This window comes from Mollisia scopiformis, assembly GCF_001500285.1.
Source record: "Mollisia scopiformis unplaced genomic scaffold LY89scaffold_8, whole genome shotgun sequence".
NCBI lineage: Eukaryota > Fungi > Ascomycota > Leotiomycetes > Helotiales > Mollisiaceae > Mollisia > Mollisia scopiformis.
This window is the reverse complement of record NW_017263588.1, coordinates 1534709-1554973: the sequence shown is the minus strand read 5'-3', so window position 1 is coordinate 1554973 and position 20265 is coordinate 1534709. Positions and strand designations below refer to the sequence as shown.

The window sequence follows — 20265 nt, the reverse complement described above, 5'->3', positions numbered from 1 at the left end:
CCCTGAGACTCCCAGCTTTCACCCTTCAGCTCTCATGCTTGGCTTGCTGTCGGCTCAATCCCATCATGTTGTTCAACTTGGTCTTTGCAATTTTTATCGCTCTGTCTCATGCAGCAACTTTCTTGACACAAGAAAATAGTCTGCAATCCCGAGGTATATTCCTTCTTAACATTTACCGAAAACGTCGCTCACAATTCTGCAGACAACACAACTTCCGGCATATCTGAAGATTTATTCGACAAGTTCAAGCTATTCGCCAACTTCACATCAGCAGCATATTGTCCCAGCAATGAATTGGCTGATTCGACAGCCGGGACTCTCATCACGTGCCCAGGAACAAATTGTACTCTCGTTGAAGCAGACAATGTCACTTCTATTGTGGAATTTGGAGGCTCGTGAGTGTCTCTTGTCCAATCACATTCTGAATCTAAAGTAGGCAGGAATGACACAACTGTGACGGATATCAAAGGGTTTGTCTCCTTGGATCCATCTAAATCACTCGTCGTCGTCGCTTTTGCAGGGTCGGGCTCCACTGTTCGAGATTGGATTGCGGATTTTGCATTCATCATGGTTGAGTATACGCTCACGGGATGCACCTCATGTTGGATTCACGCGGGCTTCTCGACAGGCTGGAGTGAACGTCGTATCGTTGTCCTCGATGCAGTTACCACCGCTTTGGCTGACAATCCTTCCTACTCCATCGTCATCACTGGTCACAGCATCGGTGCTGCAATTGCGACTCTGGCTGCTGCTGAGCTGCGGAGTATGAACTATTCCGTTGATACATACACTTTTGGCTCGCCGAGAGTTGGAGACACTGCTTTCGCAACATTTGTGACAGACCAGGCTCCTGCTTTGGGAAACAATTACAGGATGACACACTTCAATGATCCCGTACCGCAGATTCCTCCTACCTGGATCGGCTATGAGCACACGACTCCGGAATACTGGTTGAGTGATGGAACAGATACGACCAATAACTACAATGCGAGTGATGTGGTTGTGTGTGGGGGAATTGGAAATGCGGATTGCAATGCAGGGGAGGGACTAATCCCTATTGATGGAACGAGCCATAGCCATTACATAGGGTTGATCGATGGGTGTCAAGGGAGTTTGTCTTGGTAGACAGAATATGTCAGGTCATTTGATGCAAGTGTCTGTCACATCGAGTTCAAGTTGACCGCTTCCCCTTGCTTTGTGCCAAGAGCTATCACGAATCACATTCCAATCGCACCTTGCCTTCCTTTTTTTGCTTCTCTTAAGTCATTCCATACCCGCGTTCTTCTTCCCAAAAACATCTTAGTCCTTGCTTATTATACTGACGTACAATGAACTCGTTTCAACTCCTCTCTCCGGAGAAATCTCTCTATCCTGCAAAGTGTTGTAGACTTGGACTTTCAGGTTCGACTAAATGGCGGATAGCGGCGTTTGTAGATTGGCATGTCACATCGACACTTCCCAAGAGGTTCTCGGATTTTCTCTTGTCAATTCATCGTCAGCATCAATTTCAATTTCTAGTTCTGAATCCCAGTCACTGACCCAATTCCTTCAGTCAATGTACCCTGCTGGTCATTTAATCTTCACCACTTGCTCATGCTTAGAACAATATTTTGAAGTCCCATCCTAGGGATGAGTTTTCGTCCGAAGTGCGGGTGCTTTATTTTGGCGCTAGCCCCTCTCTCCCGCTATTTCTAGATGAAGCGGCGCAACAAGTACTTCCACAGATTTACATATGCACACAAATTCTACAACAACACTTTACCTTTCCGCATCCGAAACGGAGCCCCTCGAGAACCACTTGTGGCGTATAAACGTCCTAAATCAGTCAATTCGAGACTTACACTTTCTAATTGCGACCTCCCAATGAACCCAGCAACTTGCGCTCTGACGCACACCAGGAGCTTTGCGCCGAATCCGAACTACGGCCTCGACTGCGCATTCCCTGCCATCTCCCCCCAAATCGTAGCGATCATGTCAGCTAGCAATAGTAAGCTCTAATCTATACTCAATGGAAACTATCTTATGCAGACCTTGCTGACGAGTCAAACAGCAATCCCTTCCGAAGAATCAAAATCCGAACTTGTACCTATCATCAACTCCGACGATTCCTCTTCAGAAGTTGCGCCGAAGTTGAAAGTCTTCACGCTCTTCCCTCTCCTCCCCCTTGAATTGAGACGCAACATTGTAAGCATCAAAGCTCCATGTTCTTCATCCTCGTTTGCTGTTGATTTCGCGGGATTATGTTCCCGAGGAACATCATCTTTCAGTTCTGATTGCTATGAAAAGAGCTGGTGCTAATTTATTATAGTGGTGTCACACATTCCTGGACACAAGATATGTGTGCTTGGATACAGACTCTCTGGCTCGTTGTCGACATATTAAGTGGACTTGGGAAGGCGAATATGAGTCTCTCGCGCTCGAGAAGAGCCAAAGCCTCCCAGTGGCAATGTTCGTCAACTCCGAAAGTCGTCAGGAGGCGCTGATGCACTACATCACCGTCGAACGACTCAGATACATTGGCGTGACTCCCATGATCAAGCCCAAACCTCTGTGTTTCAGTATCGAATCGGATAGGGCGTATATATCGCAGTATATGCTTCGCGAAGGTCACTGTGATAGATGGTTCAATTCTATCAAATTCAAGAATCCTGAATTTTTCGATCGTCTGCAGGTGTTGGACATTCGAGGCTTCGAGTTTGACAGGAAGTCTCGGCATTCTCTCGTTAATGCGGCGAAGCCGCGAGATGAGGACCACATGCGTGGAGACTACTTCTTCTGTCAACCTTTACTTCGTTTCAAAGGTCTGAAGCTCGTCAAGATATTCATGCAGGACTTCATCTACCCAACTCGCAGTTTGGCGCTTGCCGAGCAGGACTTGCTGAGGTGTGCTAATGCATTTTTCGAGCGTCACAAGGAAGTATGGGGTGGCAAGCCTCCAATGGTGGAAGTTCAAGAATATGATGCAACTCTTGGTCACAATTTTGGACTATGATATGTTCTGTGTGGGGCTGTTGCGGTTTATTATTAAAATTCTAACTTATTTACATGAGCCCTCACATAACTTGCGGGCAATTCCTCATTTGGTAAACCAGGCTCAATATTCATCTTGAAGTACCGGAAGACGAGATCTTCAACCTTTGTAAACGAATTATCGAATTCCGAGTAGACGTTCATGGGATCCCGGACGCGATCTTGATCCAGGTTGTGCGGTAAGAAGAATGCAAGACTTTGCGCGCGCCCTAGGCTGCGAGCCTGGATGATACCAGCATTTCTATCCACGTTGAGAATGCGTTCCTCAGGCCAGACCTGCTTGAAAGTCTCCACGTCCAAATCACCAAGTTCTCCGATGCGATCCATTATGGTCCACATGTCGGTGACAATAGCTCCTCGGACGATGAGCGTGGCAAGCCAGATTCTCACGGGAGTGTAACCTGAGAACGAGAAGAAAGTTTATATCGGTATGTGTCTGGCTCGTCCATAACCCTGATTTTCTCAAAACACTGCAGCGCCTGCATCACCAATCGGATCTCATCATGCTTGCAGTTTGTGAGCTCCATGGGCTGTATTAGACCATCCATTCCGACTAAGCACACGTCTTGGAGGAACATAAAGACCGAGAAAACCATGCTTTGGATCTTAGCCCGAAGGCCAATCGCACGAAGAACTGTCGCCATTGAAAAGTCGGGTCTGTGCGGAGTTGCCTGCAGCAATGCTTCGGCGGCAGAATGCAGTGGCTCATCGGCAGGTGACACGCAGCTCTCATGTGTTTTCGCTAACTCGCGTTCAATGAACTCACGAGCATCTCCTCCGAATCCGAATTCGTCGACGTCCTCGGGGTCTGCACCGTCGAGGGTATGGAAGATTGACTGCGGGGCTTCCTGTCGTGAAATGAGAGGCATGTTGGCAAGATTCGAATGTTCAAGGACAAGTTGGAGATTAGGAAGGTGAGAAACTGCAATTGGAATTGCTCCGAGCTGGCATTTTTTAATTTTGGTGGTAGCGTGCAGTCCAAATTAAAAAATTAGCTTACCATAGTACAAGTTTTGGACCTGAAGACATGATTTACTTACCCCGCAAAACAGTCAGTCGACAGCAACCTCATGAAGTTCGATATTGAGGAGCTTATGCACCCGTAAGGAAAACAGGGAGAAGACAAGCTGATGTTTTAGGATGAAGACAGGTCGATGTTGAGGTACTTCAGCATACAAAGAAAATATCAATAGGAATAGGTCGACCTTTTAGCGAAGGCTGATAGGGGGAAGCTATACCGTAAACAGTTAGCCTTGCGCTCGGGAGTACTAGTATAGCGTCTTGGCACGACCCAACTTACCAGAATAACGAAAGCCATCAAAACAGTGTTGGAATGGAATGAACTCGGAATTGAGAAGTCCTGATGCTGGATGGAATAGACCGAAGTGAGTGCTCGCTCAGGTGAAGATGTGAGAAGGTCATGCGACGAGTTGTCGTATAGTAGCGAATCATTTCTCGAATGATCGTCATTTGCCACATTTTATGCGGCTACTAGCGTAGAAGATTCCATATTGTAGATCTGTCTGTAAGACATCGTTTGTGGAGGTGCTCATGTAGCATAGCCATGCTGATGCGCTGAAAATGCATTACTGGACAGGGGCAAAGATGTGGGCACCGGAAACTCCCGTGGTTTTCTAGAATATGACATGGGGAAGTGAATGCTCCTAGAATATGCTTTTAAATCAGTTTCTCAATGTATGAGTTCTATATCTGACCATTTGACCCTAAGATTGCATGGAAGCTGCTCTAAGCATCATCGGAAAATAGAAGGATCATCAGCCCCAACCATTGAGGAGCAAGAACAGCACTTGGGTGGGGTGGGTGAGCATGGGGACCAAAATTTGGGGAATTTCCGTGCATTTCACATCTGTTGGCAGTGAATGATATTCCCCACCGGGACAAAGCTCCACGAGGAGGCCAATGAAGTCTAAATACAAACGTTCCAGGGGATGGGGTCAAAACAAACTAGGTCAGCCTTACGGGATAAACAATCTTGCCGTCTTCATGAGCAGTCCCAAGAACCATCACCGTGAAGTATGATTTGGTGGATTGTTGGTGTACTCTTCGCGTGGGATTGCATACTTCCTTGAAATCCCGCGCTTGTCAGCATCCATGCAGTGTCACAAAACCTGTGGGTGGCCAGTTGATTCCAGCCCTCGGACAAGCTTCACTTGAAGTCCGAACTCTTGGATAGATAACAGAATGGAACGAGGTTCCCCTGTCTGAAATGAAATCAAGCTTCGCTGCCCCTGCATACTACACCTTTTCTGCTTAGCTGTACGGCATGAACTCCGGTACGAAATACGACACCTGTTTCGGGTTTGTGCTTTCACAGGCGTCAATTCTGTCCTTGTCCTGAGATGTGACTGGAGATTGTAGGCTATCATTGTGTGATGTATGCCAAAGAGGAATATTCGTACGGTACCGTACGAACTCGTCTCTCAATATGACTAGACGATAGTCTTCATACACTGAAGATCGCTATGACCTGCAATAGGTCAAGAGTTTTCTCAACATCAATGTTTTCTTTCACAGAGAAACGTCGGGCTGAAAGATATAAAATCTCTTGTCTAGATAATTTCAAAAATCGAACATCAAACAACAACAAGCAATTGAGACCCGAGATGGAGTTATTTCAAAAGTAGGAGTGAAATGCAACTTTGCCAAAGACCAATCGCCCTCGATACCATTCAGTGCTCCCGAATTTTAGAACGACTGAGGAGTCGTAAAGAAGAAACACTTGGACTACGTATGACAACGCACTACGTTGGAGCCAAGTGTCGTGCATCGTCTCCCGCTACGACAATCTCTAGAAGGATGTCTAGACCTTGGGAATCTATTTTGATCAGATCAAGGGTGAATTGTCATCAAAGCTTAGGACGACGATCATGTAAGGAACCGGCATCTGACGGGATTTTCACTACCCCCCACAAAAGGTGCATCCTACTCTCGTCCTTCAAGGACGTCGCTGTGGAATTGGGGCAAACCATTGAAACAGATCTGGGGAGAACACTCAATTAGCGTGCGCGGGCCATGAGAAGTTTCCGAATTCTCCTCGCGGAATATGCCATATGCAGTTGGTCCCGTCCGATGACCGCGATATCCGTAAAGCTCAGCCCTACGAGGCTCATGCCCTTACCTATAATCTGGGAGTCGGTTTGACCGTCCAGCATTGTCGATCGTTCAGAAGCCTAAGAGCCAGGCATTTGACGGTAATTCGTTGACACCCGAAGATTGGGACACCAGCGTGGCACTGGCTGGTGCTGGCGTGGCTAATTTTACGTCAATTGGCGTGCGCCTCGTCCCATGCAAATTTTAGCGAATCATAAGCGTCGAAGGAAAAGGAGAGACTACGCGCCACTCGAAGCATCCAAAAAGAGTCCTAAGCTTGATGAACAAGACCGCCATGAAATACCTCATTCAGTTGGTATATAGTGAGCTACGTTGTGTTTGATCATGGTTGGTAATCGAAGGGAATCGCTTTGAGTTCCGCGAGTACGGCTCTTGGCCCTGAATTGTCTCTGCGAACACCAACAAATTCGATCTTCTCTATCTCTATCGCAGAACTAGAAATGGTCTATACAGGCCCCTCTCGTGCCTGTGCAAGATGCAGACAAATGAAAAAGAAGGCAAGCTCTCTCTTCCCTTCAAGGGTTAGGACAGTGGCTGATTGATACAGTGTGACCAGATGCGACCACAATGCACAAGATGCATCGAGGCCCGGATCGAATGTTATGGCTATCGGGACGAGTTTGATATCCTATATCGTGACGAGAGAGCAAAGGCTAGAGCTCGAACGATCGCTCCAAAGATGGGCGAAGCGTCCAGCAGAGCGGCTCTTCCATTGATCAAGAGGGAACCTGCTCCAACTTCTGTATCATCGGCAGTAGGTGAGTAGTACAACTCTCGCTTTTTAGGGTTTCTCTGACCGGACCAGACTTATCTTTAACCTCAGTGAAAGCACAAGATATGATACCATTCTTCCAGCAGTTCTCCGACCCTGCAAAGTCTTGCGGTTGGCCAGGCTGGCTGTCCAAAGTGCCAGAACAATATGCTGCTGCACCAGAAAATGCATGCTTCAAACCTGCCCTCCTCGCAGCATCTTTTGCTATTTTGGCCAAAAAGCAAGACGACGTATCGTACCAAAATACTGCCAGAGCGTTTTATGTCTCTGCATTAGAAGCCATATCCCAGGCGCTGAATGAAAATCGGTATGACGACTCGACAATGCTCGCAATTTCGTTGCTCGATACTTTCCAGGTCAGCCACATCGATAAGACTACCTTGCAGTAGCTGACATTCTGGGTAGTTCATCATGGAAGAAAGTGTTGGCACACATGGACAACATATCGCGGGATTGAAAGCTGTTCTTGCTCTCCGTCAAAGTGGGGCAGACGATAAAGAGGAGTGTGCCAAAGTGAAGGCAGAGTCCGACGGTAAACTTGGTCATTCGATCTTCGCCTTCATGCCGCAGATCCAAACGCTGCTGCATGAGATTCGCACACACCAAACCCCTTCCGAAGGTTCTGTCGAGTGGGTGACAAACCTAAGCCAGGAGTTTGGAGGCGCTCGTTCAGCAACAGCCTTGTTGCAATTTGGCAAGATTTCAGCACAGTCACACCAGCTTTGTAAAGTGGTTCGTCGCGATCTGGTAGAAGGTCGAATCGACTTCGAGGCACACCTGGATAGCACCGAGCTAATGTCCCTGGTCCAAATATCAGAATTGGTCGACCAAACCAATCAGAACTGGAGTGAGAATGGGAATTCCAAATGGGAAATCACTAGAAGACCTAACGGCTTTGGTCTCAATGCTGGTGGGTTCCCATTGATCTTTCTGGATTCCTACCACGATCTATGGACTGCTTGTGTGTGGAACGTGAACAGAGCGGCTAGAATTGTCTTGATGGACACCATCATCGAGAGTGCCGAGCTACTTGCAGCGTTCAATACGGATCCAAAGCAGGTCGAATCTTTGGTATCGTCGGCTTTGAAAGCACGAGGAATCATAGCAAGTATGCTCGAAAACATCCAATGCAGCATACCATTCATCACTGGCCAAATCGATTCGGCTGGAAGGCTCACGGTTGGTGTGGATGCCACAGCACTCAGCGGACTATGCATGTTGTGGCCACTGAATGTGATACACTCTTGCAAGTCTATCAGCCTAGTAGACCGCCAATGGGCCAGAGATATGCTCCTGGATCTAGGGAGGCGTACAGGTATAAGGAGGGCTTGGGCGCTGGCAAGTCGTAAGATCGAGGTTGACGAGAATACAGTTGCGTCTAGGCGATTTGTTCAGTGATTGAAAAATCATAGTCATGTATGATATACCGGAGTTGATGGAGTTTGAAGAGCAAGGTCGGGCATGAACTGAAGATATCCAAAGGAGGCGTTTGAATGAGAATATTATCCATAAAACGTCTCTTTCCATATGTCTCGTAAAGACATGACCTTGGTTGATTGTAGTCCAATATTTCCCAGGGCTGACGCTTGTGCTGAGGTATGTCTGGCGCCGATTCCGAGGTCTGAAGCATCTCGGGGACAATTAGAATGATCGGAAGTGATTTACGAAGATCTGTAGTGTCCTTCCTAAGAGCTTCCCACATAGTTCAACTTTCGAAAGGTCCGGGTTTGACTCTCGTGGAGTAAGGGACCGTATAGAAAACAGATCGGAACTGACTTTAAAAATATGCACGTGACCGATATTTTGATCGTCAGACCGCGTCGAAATGTTGCCTTCCCTCCCAACTCAAAATTCAATGCGCCTCAACGTACACACTGATGTGATTCGATTCAAAGCTGCACGAATTGCAGCGCGAACGGAATAGATGTCCAAGCAGATTTTGCAATCAGATCTCTTCCACCTAGCGTACAGAAGCCAACATCTGGCGCAAAGCTACCAACGCGAGCATCTCAATCTCTATCGTTCTTTCTCCACCACCATCCGAACCTATCCTCGACGTAGATGACCTCGCATTCGACTGCTTCGCCTTGCATATACCCCTGCAAATTGTCTCCCTACTCTTCACTCAAGCACGACCACAAACGCCTTCGCAATGAGCGGTCCTCTAGACAAGATCTCGGCGCCGGGGTTGAAGATAGATGGAGAGCTACTCTTCAATATGCGGAGCGAGGTTGCGCAGATGCTTGATCGCAAAAATCTTAGCTTCCCAGGCGCACAACCTGTTAGCTTTGCGCGCCGGCATTTGGACGAGTTGTGCAGACAAGAGTAAGCCTTTTGCCCCACTATCCACAGCTCTCCCTTCCCCTCCGCTAACCCCTTTCTGTAGCTACTATGTCTGTGAGAAATCGGATGGCATGCGATACCTTTTATACCTCACTACAGGAAGCCGTGGAGAAGAAGTCCAGTACCTCATCGATCGCAAGAACGACTACTGGTTTATACCTCCAGATGGTTTACACTTCCCTGTACCAAGAGACGTCTCCGGCTTTCACGTTAATACTCTGATTGATGGCGAGCTTGTGATGGACAAACTTCCTGGGAGTGGTAATCCGCCGAAGTACCAGCCGAAGTATTTGGTGTTTGACTGTATGGTGCTGGATGGAAACAGTCTGATGAATCGGACCCTCGACAAACGACTTGCATATTTCAAGGAACGAATCTTCGAACCGTACCAGAAGCTATTGGATGATTATCCCGAGGAGAAACAATTCATGCATTTTATTGTTGAGCTCAAGGCTATGCAATTTTCCTATGGTATGGAGAAGATGTTCAAGGAGATCCTTCCCAGCTTACCACACGGCAACGACGGCCTAATCTTTACATGTCGAATGACCGATTACAAACACGGGACAGATCAAAATATCTTGAAGTGGAAACCAGAAGCAGAGAACTCCATTGACTTCCTCTTGAAGCTCGAGTTTCCTTTGAGGCAACCCGACGCACAGGATGTCGCAGAAGGAGTCACGCAACCATACGTCGACTACGATGCCATACCAGTATGCAATCTTCACGTCTATGCTGGAGATGGTAGAGAGGAGAGGGACCCGTGGTTCGCAACGATGTATATCGACCCAGATGAATGGGAGTCTCTGAAGAGACTCAACGAACCTCTGGACGAACGCGTTGTAGAGTGCTTTATGGATTCGCAGAAGCGATGGAGATACATGAGATTTCGAGACGACAAGACAAACGCCAACCACATCTCCACTGTCGAGAGCGTGATCGAAAGTATCACGGACAGAGTCACTGAGGAGGACTTGCTGAACGCTGCGAAGGGGATCAGAGACGAGTGGAAGAGAAGAGCTGCAGAGGATCACAGCAGGATGAAAAAGGAGGCCGAGAGGAAGCGAGTCGCTAGTGTTGGGGTTAATAACGGACCAGCTCCGCTTGGTGGTGCTGGAGGTATGAAGAGGAAGGCGGATGAGCAAGGAAATGCCAGGCCAAGTCCTGGCCCGCCCGGAAAAAGTTGATCGCTTGCAGTAATGAGGATTCATCTCACTTGGGACTTTAGAAGGCTGGTTGGGATAAGGCTATGGCGACTAATGGTCCTTGCTTCTTGAATTAACCTGCGTTTTGCAAATGCTGTTGGGACATTGGGGGGCGTTGAGGATTTTGATGCTGGCAAGCATTGCGATTGTGGGTGGCGTCTTCACCGGTCAATCTTTGTCTTACATGGGATTCCTGCTTGGGAGATTACTAGACGGCACGGCTGGTGAGGTATGGTTTTCAGAGATCTGCCTGGACGGCGATCAGGCGCATACTATCGTTCCCTAAGTTTTGTGATCTGGCTAGCTATGAATGAAATAATCAACACCTCGATCACAATCCTAGCGGTCCGTGAAATATGCCTTCTGAATGTGCTCCAGATCTTCAGCCATTCACAAGCCAATCTGACGCTTCTACGTTTAAACTCTTGGATATTGAGTGTTTACAAGCTATCGTGACTGTAACAAACTATTCTTGCAGCCCATTTCGTGTTACTGCAGTCGACGACACTTAATTCACAGCATGACTCTTTTTACCATCGCTTCACACATTCTGAAGCTGGTAAAGATGTTTACTTCAAGTTCATTGCTTGAGTTAATCTGCTGTATCTAAGTATTGCTGTCCTGAACTCCACCTAGCGATAATAATTGTAGAAAGCAACGCAGGCGAAAAAAAATAACAGGGAGAATAAATACGAAAATTAATGAAAGTCTATGCAGTTGGAATATGCTGAAAATGATCAAAGCTCCCGTCAATGCAAGTTAGCGTTGAATATTGTTGAAAAGAAGGCATTAAGTGTTCGAATTTGACGGCTTAGATGAGGATCACCATAGCGGCAAATCCAAGCAAGTCAAACAAGCTGAAGCTACGTTCGACTATCGATGCTCCACTGGTCGTCTGCTGGGTGGGAGAGGTGGTAGCAGAGCTACTTGTCTTCGTTGACGAGCCCTTAAGAATTGTCGCGGTGGTTTGAACCCAGCTCGTCGATCCCGACTTGCTGGTGTTGTGGGCGACAGTTTGGATTTGTGTCACGGTGACGGTGACTTGTGCTGGGCAATTGCAAACAGCGCCAATCGTGCATGCGATCGATGAGCCAGTGTCCGAGTATATGGTCGCTAGAGAGAGTGCAGTGGTCGTGATCGGTGGTAAGGTGAATGAATGAGTGAGAGACTGCCCAGTAACAGTGGTGGTCTCCAGAGAGATGGATGGTGGCAGACTTTGGATGTTGCTCGAGGGACTTTGTGATGGACTGACATCTGTTGTCGATGGCGTAGTGCCAGAAGATGGCAGAGAGGTAACAGATTGGTCTGGCGTGCTTGAAGGAAGTTGAGAAGGGGCAGGCAGAGATGCCGAGGATACGATCCCAGAGGACATGGCTGGACCTTCTGTGCTATTGCCGTTCCACTGATAAATTGACAATCTATTGCTGTCTCCACAGATCTCTCCAGAATTGCCAGCACATGCCATGCCACACTGTAAGTTCTGTACTGAGGAAGCTCCACCCTCAATGGTATCTCCACACCAGCACTCTCGACCATATTCGAGACCTGCATATTGAAATGGGTAGCAATTTGCAGTACATCTTTCGACTGTATTGCTGTCATCTGGAAAGAATTCTCCTTGGAGGGCTCGCATCCCAGCACCTTCTGTATAGCAGCCTAGATAAGTATAGACGCCAGAGGTTTGTACGATGATGGGAAGGGAGTTTGCAGAAGATGAGGGCGTGGGCAGTGCAACAACCGTGCCTGACTCGGTTACGGATACTGTGATTTGCGCAGGAGTGTCTCTGTATCCATATTAGAGATAGTTGGAAAATTGAATGAAGATTTAAGATTCTTAGAACCATATGAAGGGGCAACATACGCAGTCTCCGTGACAGACATTGTCTGCATAACAGACATGGTAAAAGTAGCGTCGACTTCTGTGCTGGTGCTAGTTCCTTGAATCTCAGACTCAGCAACAAAGACCGTGCTACAACAAAATTCGTGTTAGCAGGGACTAAGTATTTGCACATGGTAGGGAAGACATACCTCAACTGGGGAGAACTAGTGATTGTAATATCGCTCCCGGACTCAAAGCTCGTCTGGATCACTGTACTGACAAGCACGGATGTGGAAACGACACTATCGATGACAGAAGTGGTTTCTGGTGATGTTGTAGGATCGGCGAAGGTGGTACTGACGGCCTGGATACTAGAGTCTGCGGGCGCAACAGAGCTTGTAGGACTAGTTCGGATTAGCAATTTCTTCTTAGTATTATCATTGTAAGGTGGAACTCACGCTGCACCCGCAGAAGAAGTGATTGTCACAATATCATCAGTGGCAGTAGCAGTTTCGACAATGGTGCTGATCATCACGGATCCTGACGCGTTGTCAGAGGAGGCAACATCTTGAGACATCGTGGATTCTGCAAATGTCGTACTATCTGCCTTAGCAGAATCTGTGAGTGGAATGGAAGTAGAGAATCTATGAGGAGTGAGCGGTCAATAAGGGACACCTATCTTTCATTCTGGATGGCAGCTTACATTGCAGTGGCAGACGATGTGACGGTCACGACGGTCACAGGAGGAAGTACTGTGTCGACAAAAGTACTGATGACAACAGAGTCCGCAGCTGAAGTAGTAATTGAAGCAGTTTCTTGTTGGGTCGATTCTCCAAAGGTCGTACTAGCATCTTGAGCGGACTCAGCGACCGAGAGGGAAGCGGAACTTAATCAACATTAGCCGTTGTGTTTAACAGAGATATCGAAACAAAACTTACGAAGCTGCGGTGCTCGAAATTGTGGTCAGATCATCCGCGGTGGATATTTCTGTCACGACTGCAACGGATTGGACCGTGGTCAGAGCAACGATAGAAGCAACAACGATATTCTGCCCACTACTAGTAGACACCGACAATGTGATACTTAGATCTTCAGTCGAAGGGGCACCGTTTACGATATCACCAAAGGAATTCGACTTGCCGAACACTGCTGAAGACGTAGTAGAGCTGCTACGAGTAAGAACAGTAGGTGATGCCGAGGGTGGAAATTGTGTGGTTTCGGTCTGAGCAGCGGTAGTGAGAATAGAAGTTGTTGGATGAGTTTGAGTGAAGCTATCAGGTGAGATTACGTTGGTCTCTGGGCCTTTGATACTCGAGGCAACGGAGAAAGTGGCTGGGGTGATAGTTGTGTGGCTTGCACTCAATTGTGTCGTAATATCTGCTGTGCGTGAAGTCGAACTTAGCACAGCGAGTGTCTTTGATATTTCGGTATTGTTAGACAATGACGACGGCGCAACACGAGCGTTCAAAGCAAGATCAACTATTGACGTATCAGCAAGATCATTCAAATGCATGTTGTGGCACATACCATTGCGTCGCTCAATGTTCTTGCCACTGCGAAAAGCAAAATCGAACCCGTTAGCTGCGCATGCAGCCAAAAGGATGGTGATAGAGGACGTGAACTTCATCTTGCTGTTGATGAGAATCTTTCTCGTCAATGAAGATGTATAATGGTCTTGTGCGCAAGGCTGGATTAGAAATGTATCGAGGGGAAGGTTGCGAATAGGAAAGGTCAAATTTGTGTTGTAAAAGGATGCGGTAGGTAGGTCAAAGCAAGAAGAGCTTAGGAAATAAGTCGCAAGCGGAGTAGTGAATCAATGGTTGTGGTTGTTAAGAAAGAGTAGCAAGCGGGGCTTAATTTATACTTTTTAGTACTTCAGGCGGTGAGGGATATTTACTCCAGTGAATTACTCTGTTCTCCAAATGAAGACTACATGACGAATGGCGGTGATTCTTCCATCTCAAGTTCAACATTCATAATGAGTTTGCAAAGACGGCAGTCTCCCCACGTGAGCAGAGACTTTGCCTGAAAAGCCTTGTCCAAAGCTCAGGTGGCACGAGGAAACATCAAATATAAGTACCAGAACTTTGTTTTGATCCTTCATAATTTTGCGAAAGGTGTATTGTTGGAGATCATACATCAATCCAGAGGGAACAGGAGCACGTGAAGACTCGAACTCGAGGTCACTAGCCACGTTTGCAGGCATAAATGAGAGCATCATGATTACTCTTCAACACAGGATAGGACAAAATGAGGAAGCAGAACTGTTCATAGATGACGTAAAAGATAGAGGAGAAAGATGCAACCTCAAGATATGGAGGTCGATGTAGGTACCACCCACTAGCGATGACTGAAAGACTTTCGAATCATCACAAGCACAGACAAAGCAATCAACAAAGACAATAAGATGAAAGTCAAGAATATTCGACGAGAGCTGGAACATTAATCAGTCTTTTTGACTTGGAGAATACATGCTGTGGTGAATCAATCCCCTAATGTGTTGATGGTAGAAGAGACAGAAAGGAAGCCTCATGGCTGAAGTTGTTCCCGCCTAGCGTGACTCGCCAACGCGTCCAAATTGGTCTTCGTACAACGCGCGCATGGAACTCCTCTCCAAAATTCCACTCATCGCATCGCAACACCCAATTCTTCTCCAACGAACGCAGCACGCCGTGCCAATCCCAATCAACAATACCCTCAATTTAATATCTGCGAGTTCGCGACTGGAGGTCTCCCATCGAAATGGCTCCGCGCCGCGGTGCTGCGGAAGTGGTGGCCGAGGAACCACAGCTTGGAAGTCTGACATTCAATGAACCTCTGTCATGGCGTGCAGGAAAGCCAATACCTACTGGAGATCTTCTCAGGAGACTTGATGCTCTGTCTAGCGAGCTCAGGGAAATGGACCAGGAGGAAACGGATAAGGACTCGTTGACCAAAGTGGCAAAGGAGCTTGCGGGGCACAATCTACTCAGCCATAAGGACAAGGGAGTTCGCGCATTTACAGCATGCTGTTTGGTTGATGTCTTGAAGATATGCGCTCCTGATGCGCCATTTACTCCAACCCAGCTTAAGGTATACACACCTATTTATTCTCTGTATGCGACTTGTAGCTAAAGTACAAATTAGGACATCTTCACACTATTCGTTACCAACATCCTACCTGCCCTCTCAGATCCCTCTCATGCCTACAATACTCAACACAAATATGTCCTTGTTTCTCTCTCTGAAGTTAAGAGCATTGTCCTCTTGGGCGACATTTCAAGCTCGGAATCCTTGATCTTACACCTCTTCAGCTCTTTCTTCGACATGATCTCGGGCTCCTCGAAGTCCTCGACTGGAGAGCAGATATCGAAAGATGTGGAATATCATATGACACAGATGTTGGTAACCCTGGTGGACGAGTCACAAAGTGTGCCACCAGAGGTCGTGGATGTTATCATGGCCCAGTTCATTCGAGCCACCCTTTCTCCTACTGTCAAATCTAAACAAGATACGGACGAGAAACAAGCTACTCTACTGCTGAAAGAGCTCCCTGAAGCCTACAACATGGCAAAGACAATCTGCAATTCCTGCCCTGAAAAGATGTCTCGTTATGTTAGTCAATATTTCAATGAAGTTATCCTGGAAGTCTCTGGTGGAGTACCTAGGGCGAATGGACATCGAAGAACGAGTGATGGCGCTGGCGATTCTGATGATGATGAAGCTCCAACTGGTCCAACAGAATCCGACTTGAAAGAACTCAAGAAGGCGCATAACCTACTACGAGAATTGTGGCGTGCTTCTCCAGCTGTTCTGCAAAATGTTATACCTCAATTGGATGCGGAATTGTCAGCAGAGAATGTACAGCTGAGATGCCTGGCAACCGAAACCCTAGGAGATATTATTTCTGGAATTGGCGCTGCTGGACCTCCTCCACCTCCACATATGGATCCAGCTGCATATCCGCCTGCAAAGTTGGAGGATTATCCTCAAGGACCCATCTCCTCCAGCATTCTTACTACTCCCATCTCACCCCAGTCTTTCGCACAAACCCATCCGAGTGTATACCAGAGTTTCATGGGTAGGAAGAACGACAAGTCTTCTGTTATCAGATCTAGCTGGACTCATGCAATCGGCCGGATATTGCTTACGTCGGCAGGCGGCATTGGTTTGAGTCGCGACGAGGAAAATTCCTTGGTGAAAGGGCTTGCTGAAAAGTTGAATGATGCTGATGAGAAGGTCCGACTTGCAGCTGTGAAAGTTGTTGGTGAATTTGGTTTCCGAGACATCATGAGCAAGCTTGCATCCAATGGGAGTGTGAATAAACAAGGGTCGGTTCTGTGTAGTCTCGCAGATCGAGCTCGCGATCGACGATTAGCTGTTCGAAGCGAAGCCATGATGGTTGTCTGCAAAATTTGGGGTGTTGCAGCGGGGGAAATCGCAGCAGGAAACGAGAGTGTCCTCGACACCTTAGGCACGATCCCATCAAAAGTCTTCGAGGCTTTCTACGCAAACGACTTGGAAACAAATGTCCTACTCGATCATGTTATGTTCGAGCAGCTGATCCCTCTCGGGTATCCTCCGGCTAAGGGAAAGGCTTCAAAAGCTACCAACGGAGAGTCCCAGACTCAGATCAATGGCGACGGCCCATTCGACCCTGACAAGATCAGAACGGAGCGTATCTTATTTCTCATCAAGTCTCTTGACTCAAAGGCACGAAAAGCTTTCTTTGCCATGCAAGCTCATCAGCCAACCTTCTCAAAGGTCTTGGATGTCTTTCTCAAACGATGCGAAGAATTCAATGGCGGTGTCATAGATCAGGATGCGAAAGATGTGAAGCTCAAGCTCGACACTACTATCAAGTGGTTGGCCGATTTCCTACCTGATAGCTTTAGAGCGAGTCACGACTTGCACAAATACGCCAAAATGCATGATCGAAGAAGCTACCAGCTCCTCAGATTTGCCATGGCGCCTGAAAGCGACTTCAGTACTGTTCACAAAGCCATCAAGGAATTCCAGAAGCGTATCTCTTCGGCACCTGGCGGTCAGAGCGGTTTGTTAGAAACTCTGATGCCCATTATCTATCGATCCGCATGTTTAGTCTACAATCGGAGCCACCAACCGCTGATCTTGCAGTATTCTCGGACTGATGAGAACGGTTTGAGTGCGACAGCGCATATTGCCATGAAGGAGATATCAGACAAGCACCCTGAGATTTTCAAAGCCAGTGTGAAGGAGTTGTGTAAATCTCTCGAAGAACAAGCACCATCAGAGACCAAGGACAATGATCCCAGCAGTGTCGATACGTTGAAGGCTTTAGCCTCCTTTGCGAAGGCCGAGAATAACCAGATTCCCAATGACCGCAAGTTCACGCAGACCCTGCTCAACTTTGCACTTTATGGTACTCCGCCAAAAGCTGCTAAGTACGCGGTCAGTATTCTGGCAGCGACGACAAACCGGAAAGAGATGCATATGAAGGATCTGCTGGACAAGTCAATGGATGGGTGGGAATATGGGAAGGACCATTTCCTGACCAAGCTGGCAACCATTAGTCAATTGACCCTTTTGGATCAGAAGCTCACGGAAGACTCTAATGACGAAATCATCGACATCACTACGCAGCAGATACTCTTGCAAGTTCGAACACCAAAGTCTGATGACGATCCTGATTGGCAGTTCGACCACCTCGACGATGAATGTGAAGCGAAATGCTGGGCCATAAAGACGCTGGTAAATCGTCTTCGCACAGTGGAGGATCCTGAGACTGCCAAGAAGCTTGCTGTCCCAGTGTATAAGCTTCTGAATACTCTCATTTTCAAGGAAGGCGAAGTCACGAAAGCAGGAAACACTCCAAAACACCACAAATCTCGTTTACGACTTCTTGCAGCGCAACAAATGTTGAAGCTGTGTACAACAAAGATGTTCGACGAATTTTTGTCTCCGATTGACTTTACTCGGCTGTCTTTCGTTGCGCAGGACCGACTCGAAGTAGTCAGACGTGGTTTCATCGAGAAGCTGCAGAAATACATCGTGAAGAACCGACTTTCCCAACGCTTCAACACCATCATCTTCGTTACAGCATTCGAACCTGGCAGCAACGGTAGCTTGAAGGAATCTATTATGACTTGGATTCGCTCTCGTGCCAAAATTTCCCATCATGCTAAAACTCGAACTTTCGAAAATATCTTGCCTCGTCTGATCCATCTCATTGCGCACCATCCTGACTACAGTGTTGAGCCAGATGAGTTGAAGGATATTGGAACATATTTTCTCTATTACCTCAACGCTGTCGCAACCGAGGAGAATCTTCCCTTGATATACAAATGCGCTCAACGTGTCAAGCAGGCGAAAGATGCTATTCCCAGTGCTGACTCGAATAACCTCTATGTGTTGAGTGATTTGATACAAACCTTGGTCAGGAAGTACGAAGAGAAGAAGGGTTGGAGTATGCAAAGCTGGCCTGGTAAGGTCGGCTTACCCGTAGGACTTTATGCAGCCTTGCCAAGCCATGAAGTTGCGCAAGACATTGCAGAGAAGAGTTACTTGCCTGACGATATGGACGACCTTCTTGATCGGCTGATCAGAGATGCTGACAAGAAGAAGGTATGTTGATGCTGTCATTCAAAATGGGTTGAATTGTCTAATGTCTATCATAGAAGCGCAAGATCGATGATCGAGAAGACGGTTCCCATCCGGCAAAGAAGATCAAACCTGAAAGCAAGCCACGCCCTACGAAGACACCTACAATCAAGAAGGAGAAACCAGTGAAGGAAAAGAAGACACCAAAGCCAAAGAAGGTGAAGCCAGCGACAACCACACCTGCTGGATCATCGATTGAGCGGAGGAAGAGCGGCCGTGGTGCGAGTGCAAAGAAGAGCTACGCGGATAGAGATGACGATGAGGATGATGAGGAAATGTGGGATGGGGTTGCAGAATGGGAGTATATCGATGACAGTGGTAACGAGAAGGCCAAAGAGGATGCATCTGAAGCTGATTCTGCGCCCGAGGAAGCAGAGGAAGAAGAGGCAGCACCGGAGTCTGAAGAACCGGAGCTTGAGCCTGAAAAGGAACCTACACCAGAAGTTGAGCCAGAGGAAGAAGAACCCGAGGAAGAAATTGAGGGGGAGATTGAAGAAGTGGAAGTCACGCCTCCCCCTACCACCAACGGCAAACGTGCATCTCGATCGAGTGCCAAGAAACCCCTATCTTCAGCATCAAAAGTCACGAAATCCAAGCCCGCGCCAAAGACAAAGGCAAAACCCAAAAGTCCTGCCGCAAAACCTGCTGCCAAAGCCAAGTCGACGGCAAAGTCACCTTTGTCCAAAGCGAAGAAGGGCCAGAATGCAACTGCCAAGGGGAAGGGGAAGAGTCGTGCGAAGGATGTGTTTGATATGGATGAGAGCGAATGATGAAACCCTGTATGCGATATGTTTGAGTATTTACCACGACAGAAAAGCTTGCAGTCAGCCAGTCCTATTCGAATACCCAGCGCGGAGAGAAGGTGAATGGATATGATACCAAGCAAGCAGGCAAGCAGAGAGGAAGTAATGATTGCTCAGCTGTTAACTCACGATGCTGGATATGGTTCTACGTTTATGGACGTGTATGTAGTTAGTTAGCTAGCCCGTAATGAATCAAGCTCCTGTGGAATAATTCTTTGTCTTGTGGTGTGACGTGGTTCTTGTTATTGTTGACCGACCAAAAACACGTCCTCACAATAATGAACCATCCAATCATGCACCCTCACTAGCGCCACGGAGGTAGTGCGTGTATCAAGAACGAATCAGAGCTTCTTACGTATGACAAGAGCAAGATGCTACTAGACCTGATCGGGTAAGATGGCACGCGCACCAGGGCTAGTTTAGCGTGGCAGAATAGATTTCAATGTTGCGTTAGCGGTGAAGGGACTTCAAATTTGCGATATTTTGAAGACGGGAATGGGGTTCTTACCACGGCGCTGCATTTGAAGATCACTACCACACAAA

The 20265-nt window shown here is 47.4% G+C and overlaps 6 protein-coding genes across 6 annotated transcripts; 4 read left to right on the top strand and 2 right to left on the bottom strand.

Annotated features, from left to right (window-relative positions):
- Positions 1 to 65: 65 nt before the first annotated feature.
- LY89DRAFT_774091 (alpha/beta-hydrolase) lies at positions 66 to 3204 on the top strand (the record flags this gene model as incomplete). Its single annotated transcript, XM_018221957.1, has 6 exons — positions 66 to 153; positions 203 to 395; positions 441 to 1002; positions 1696 to 1987; positions 2051 to 2184; positions 2309 to 3204. 6 exons carry the CDS (start codon positions 66 to 68, stop codon positions 2990 to 2992), a joined length of 1953 nt encoding a protein of 650 aa, XP_018073947.1. The 3' UTR covers positions 2993 to 3204.
- Positions 3005 to 4390, bottom strand: LY89DRAFT_717064 (uncharacterized protein). The gene is made up of 3 exons (XM_018218310.1): positions 4331 to 4390; positions 4071 to 4262; positions 3005 to 4008 (listed from the first exon to the last, which is right to left on the bottom strand). Exons 2-3 carry the CDS (start codon positions 4100 to 4102, stop codon positions 3417 to 3419), a joined length of 624 nt encoding a protein of 207 aa, XP_018073946.1. The 5' UTR covers positions 4103 to 4262; positions 4331 to 4390; the 3' UTR covers positions 3005 to 3416.
- A 2008-nt stretch (positions 4391 to 6398) lies between these two features.
- On the top strand, positions 6399 to 8667 carry LY89DRAFT_780508 (uncharacterized protein). The gene is made up of 4 exons (XM_018222387.1): positions 6399 to 6659; positions 6710 to 6920; positions 6968 to 7290; positions 7340 to 8667. The coding sequence occupies exons 1-4, from the start codon at positions 6603 to 6605 to the stop codon at positions 8330 to 8332; spliced, it is 1584 nt and encodes a 527-aa protein (XP_018073945.1). The 5' UTR covers positions 6399 to 6602; the 3' UTR covers positions 8333 to 8667.
- A 419-nt stretch (positions 8668 to 9086) lies between these two features.
- LY89DRAFT_581241 (mRNA capping enzyme, alpha subunit) lies at positions 9087 to 10464 on the top strand (the record flags this gene model as incomplete). The annotated part of the gene is made up of 2 exons (XM_018209104.1): positions 9087 to 9259; positions 9321 to 10464. The coding sequence occupies 2 exons, from the start codon at positions 9087 to 9089 to the stop codon at positions 10462 to 10464; spliced, it is 1317 nt and encodes a 438-aa protein (XP_018073944.1).
- A 1420-nt stretch (positions 10465 to 11884) lies between these two features.
- On the bottom strand, positions 11885 to 12169 carry LY89DRAFT_545142 (carbohydrate-binding WSC; the record flags this gene model as incomplete). The annotated part of the gene is made up of 1 exon (XM_018208231.1): positions 11885 to 12169. A coding segment is annotated over one exon (285 nt), but the record flags the coding sequence as incomplete, so codon positions are not given.
- Positions 12170 to 15043: 2874 nt separating this feature from the next.
- Positions 15044 to 18892, top strand: LY89DRAFT_581626 (uncharacterized protein; the record flags this gene model as incomplete). The annotated part of the gene is made up of 2 exons (XM_018209120.1): positions 15044 to 15373; positions 15428 to 18892. The coding sequence occupies 2 exons, from the start codon at positions 15044 to 15046 to the stop codon at positions 18890 to 18892; spliced, it is 3795 nt and encodes a 1264-aa protein (XP_018073942.1).
- Between the last annotated feature and the right edge of the window lie 1373 nt (positions 18893 to 20265).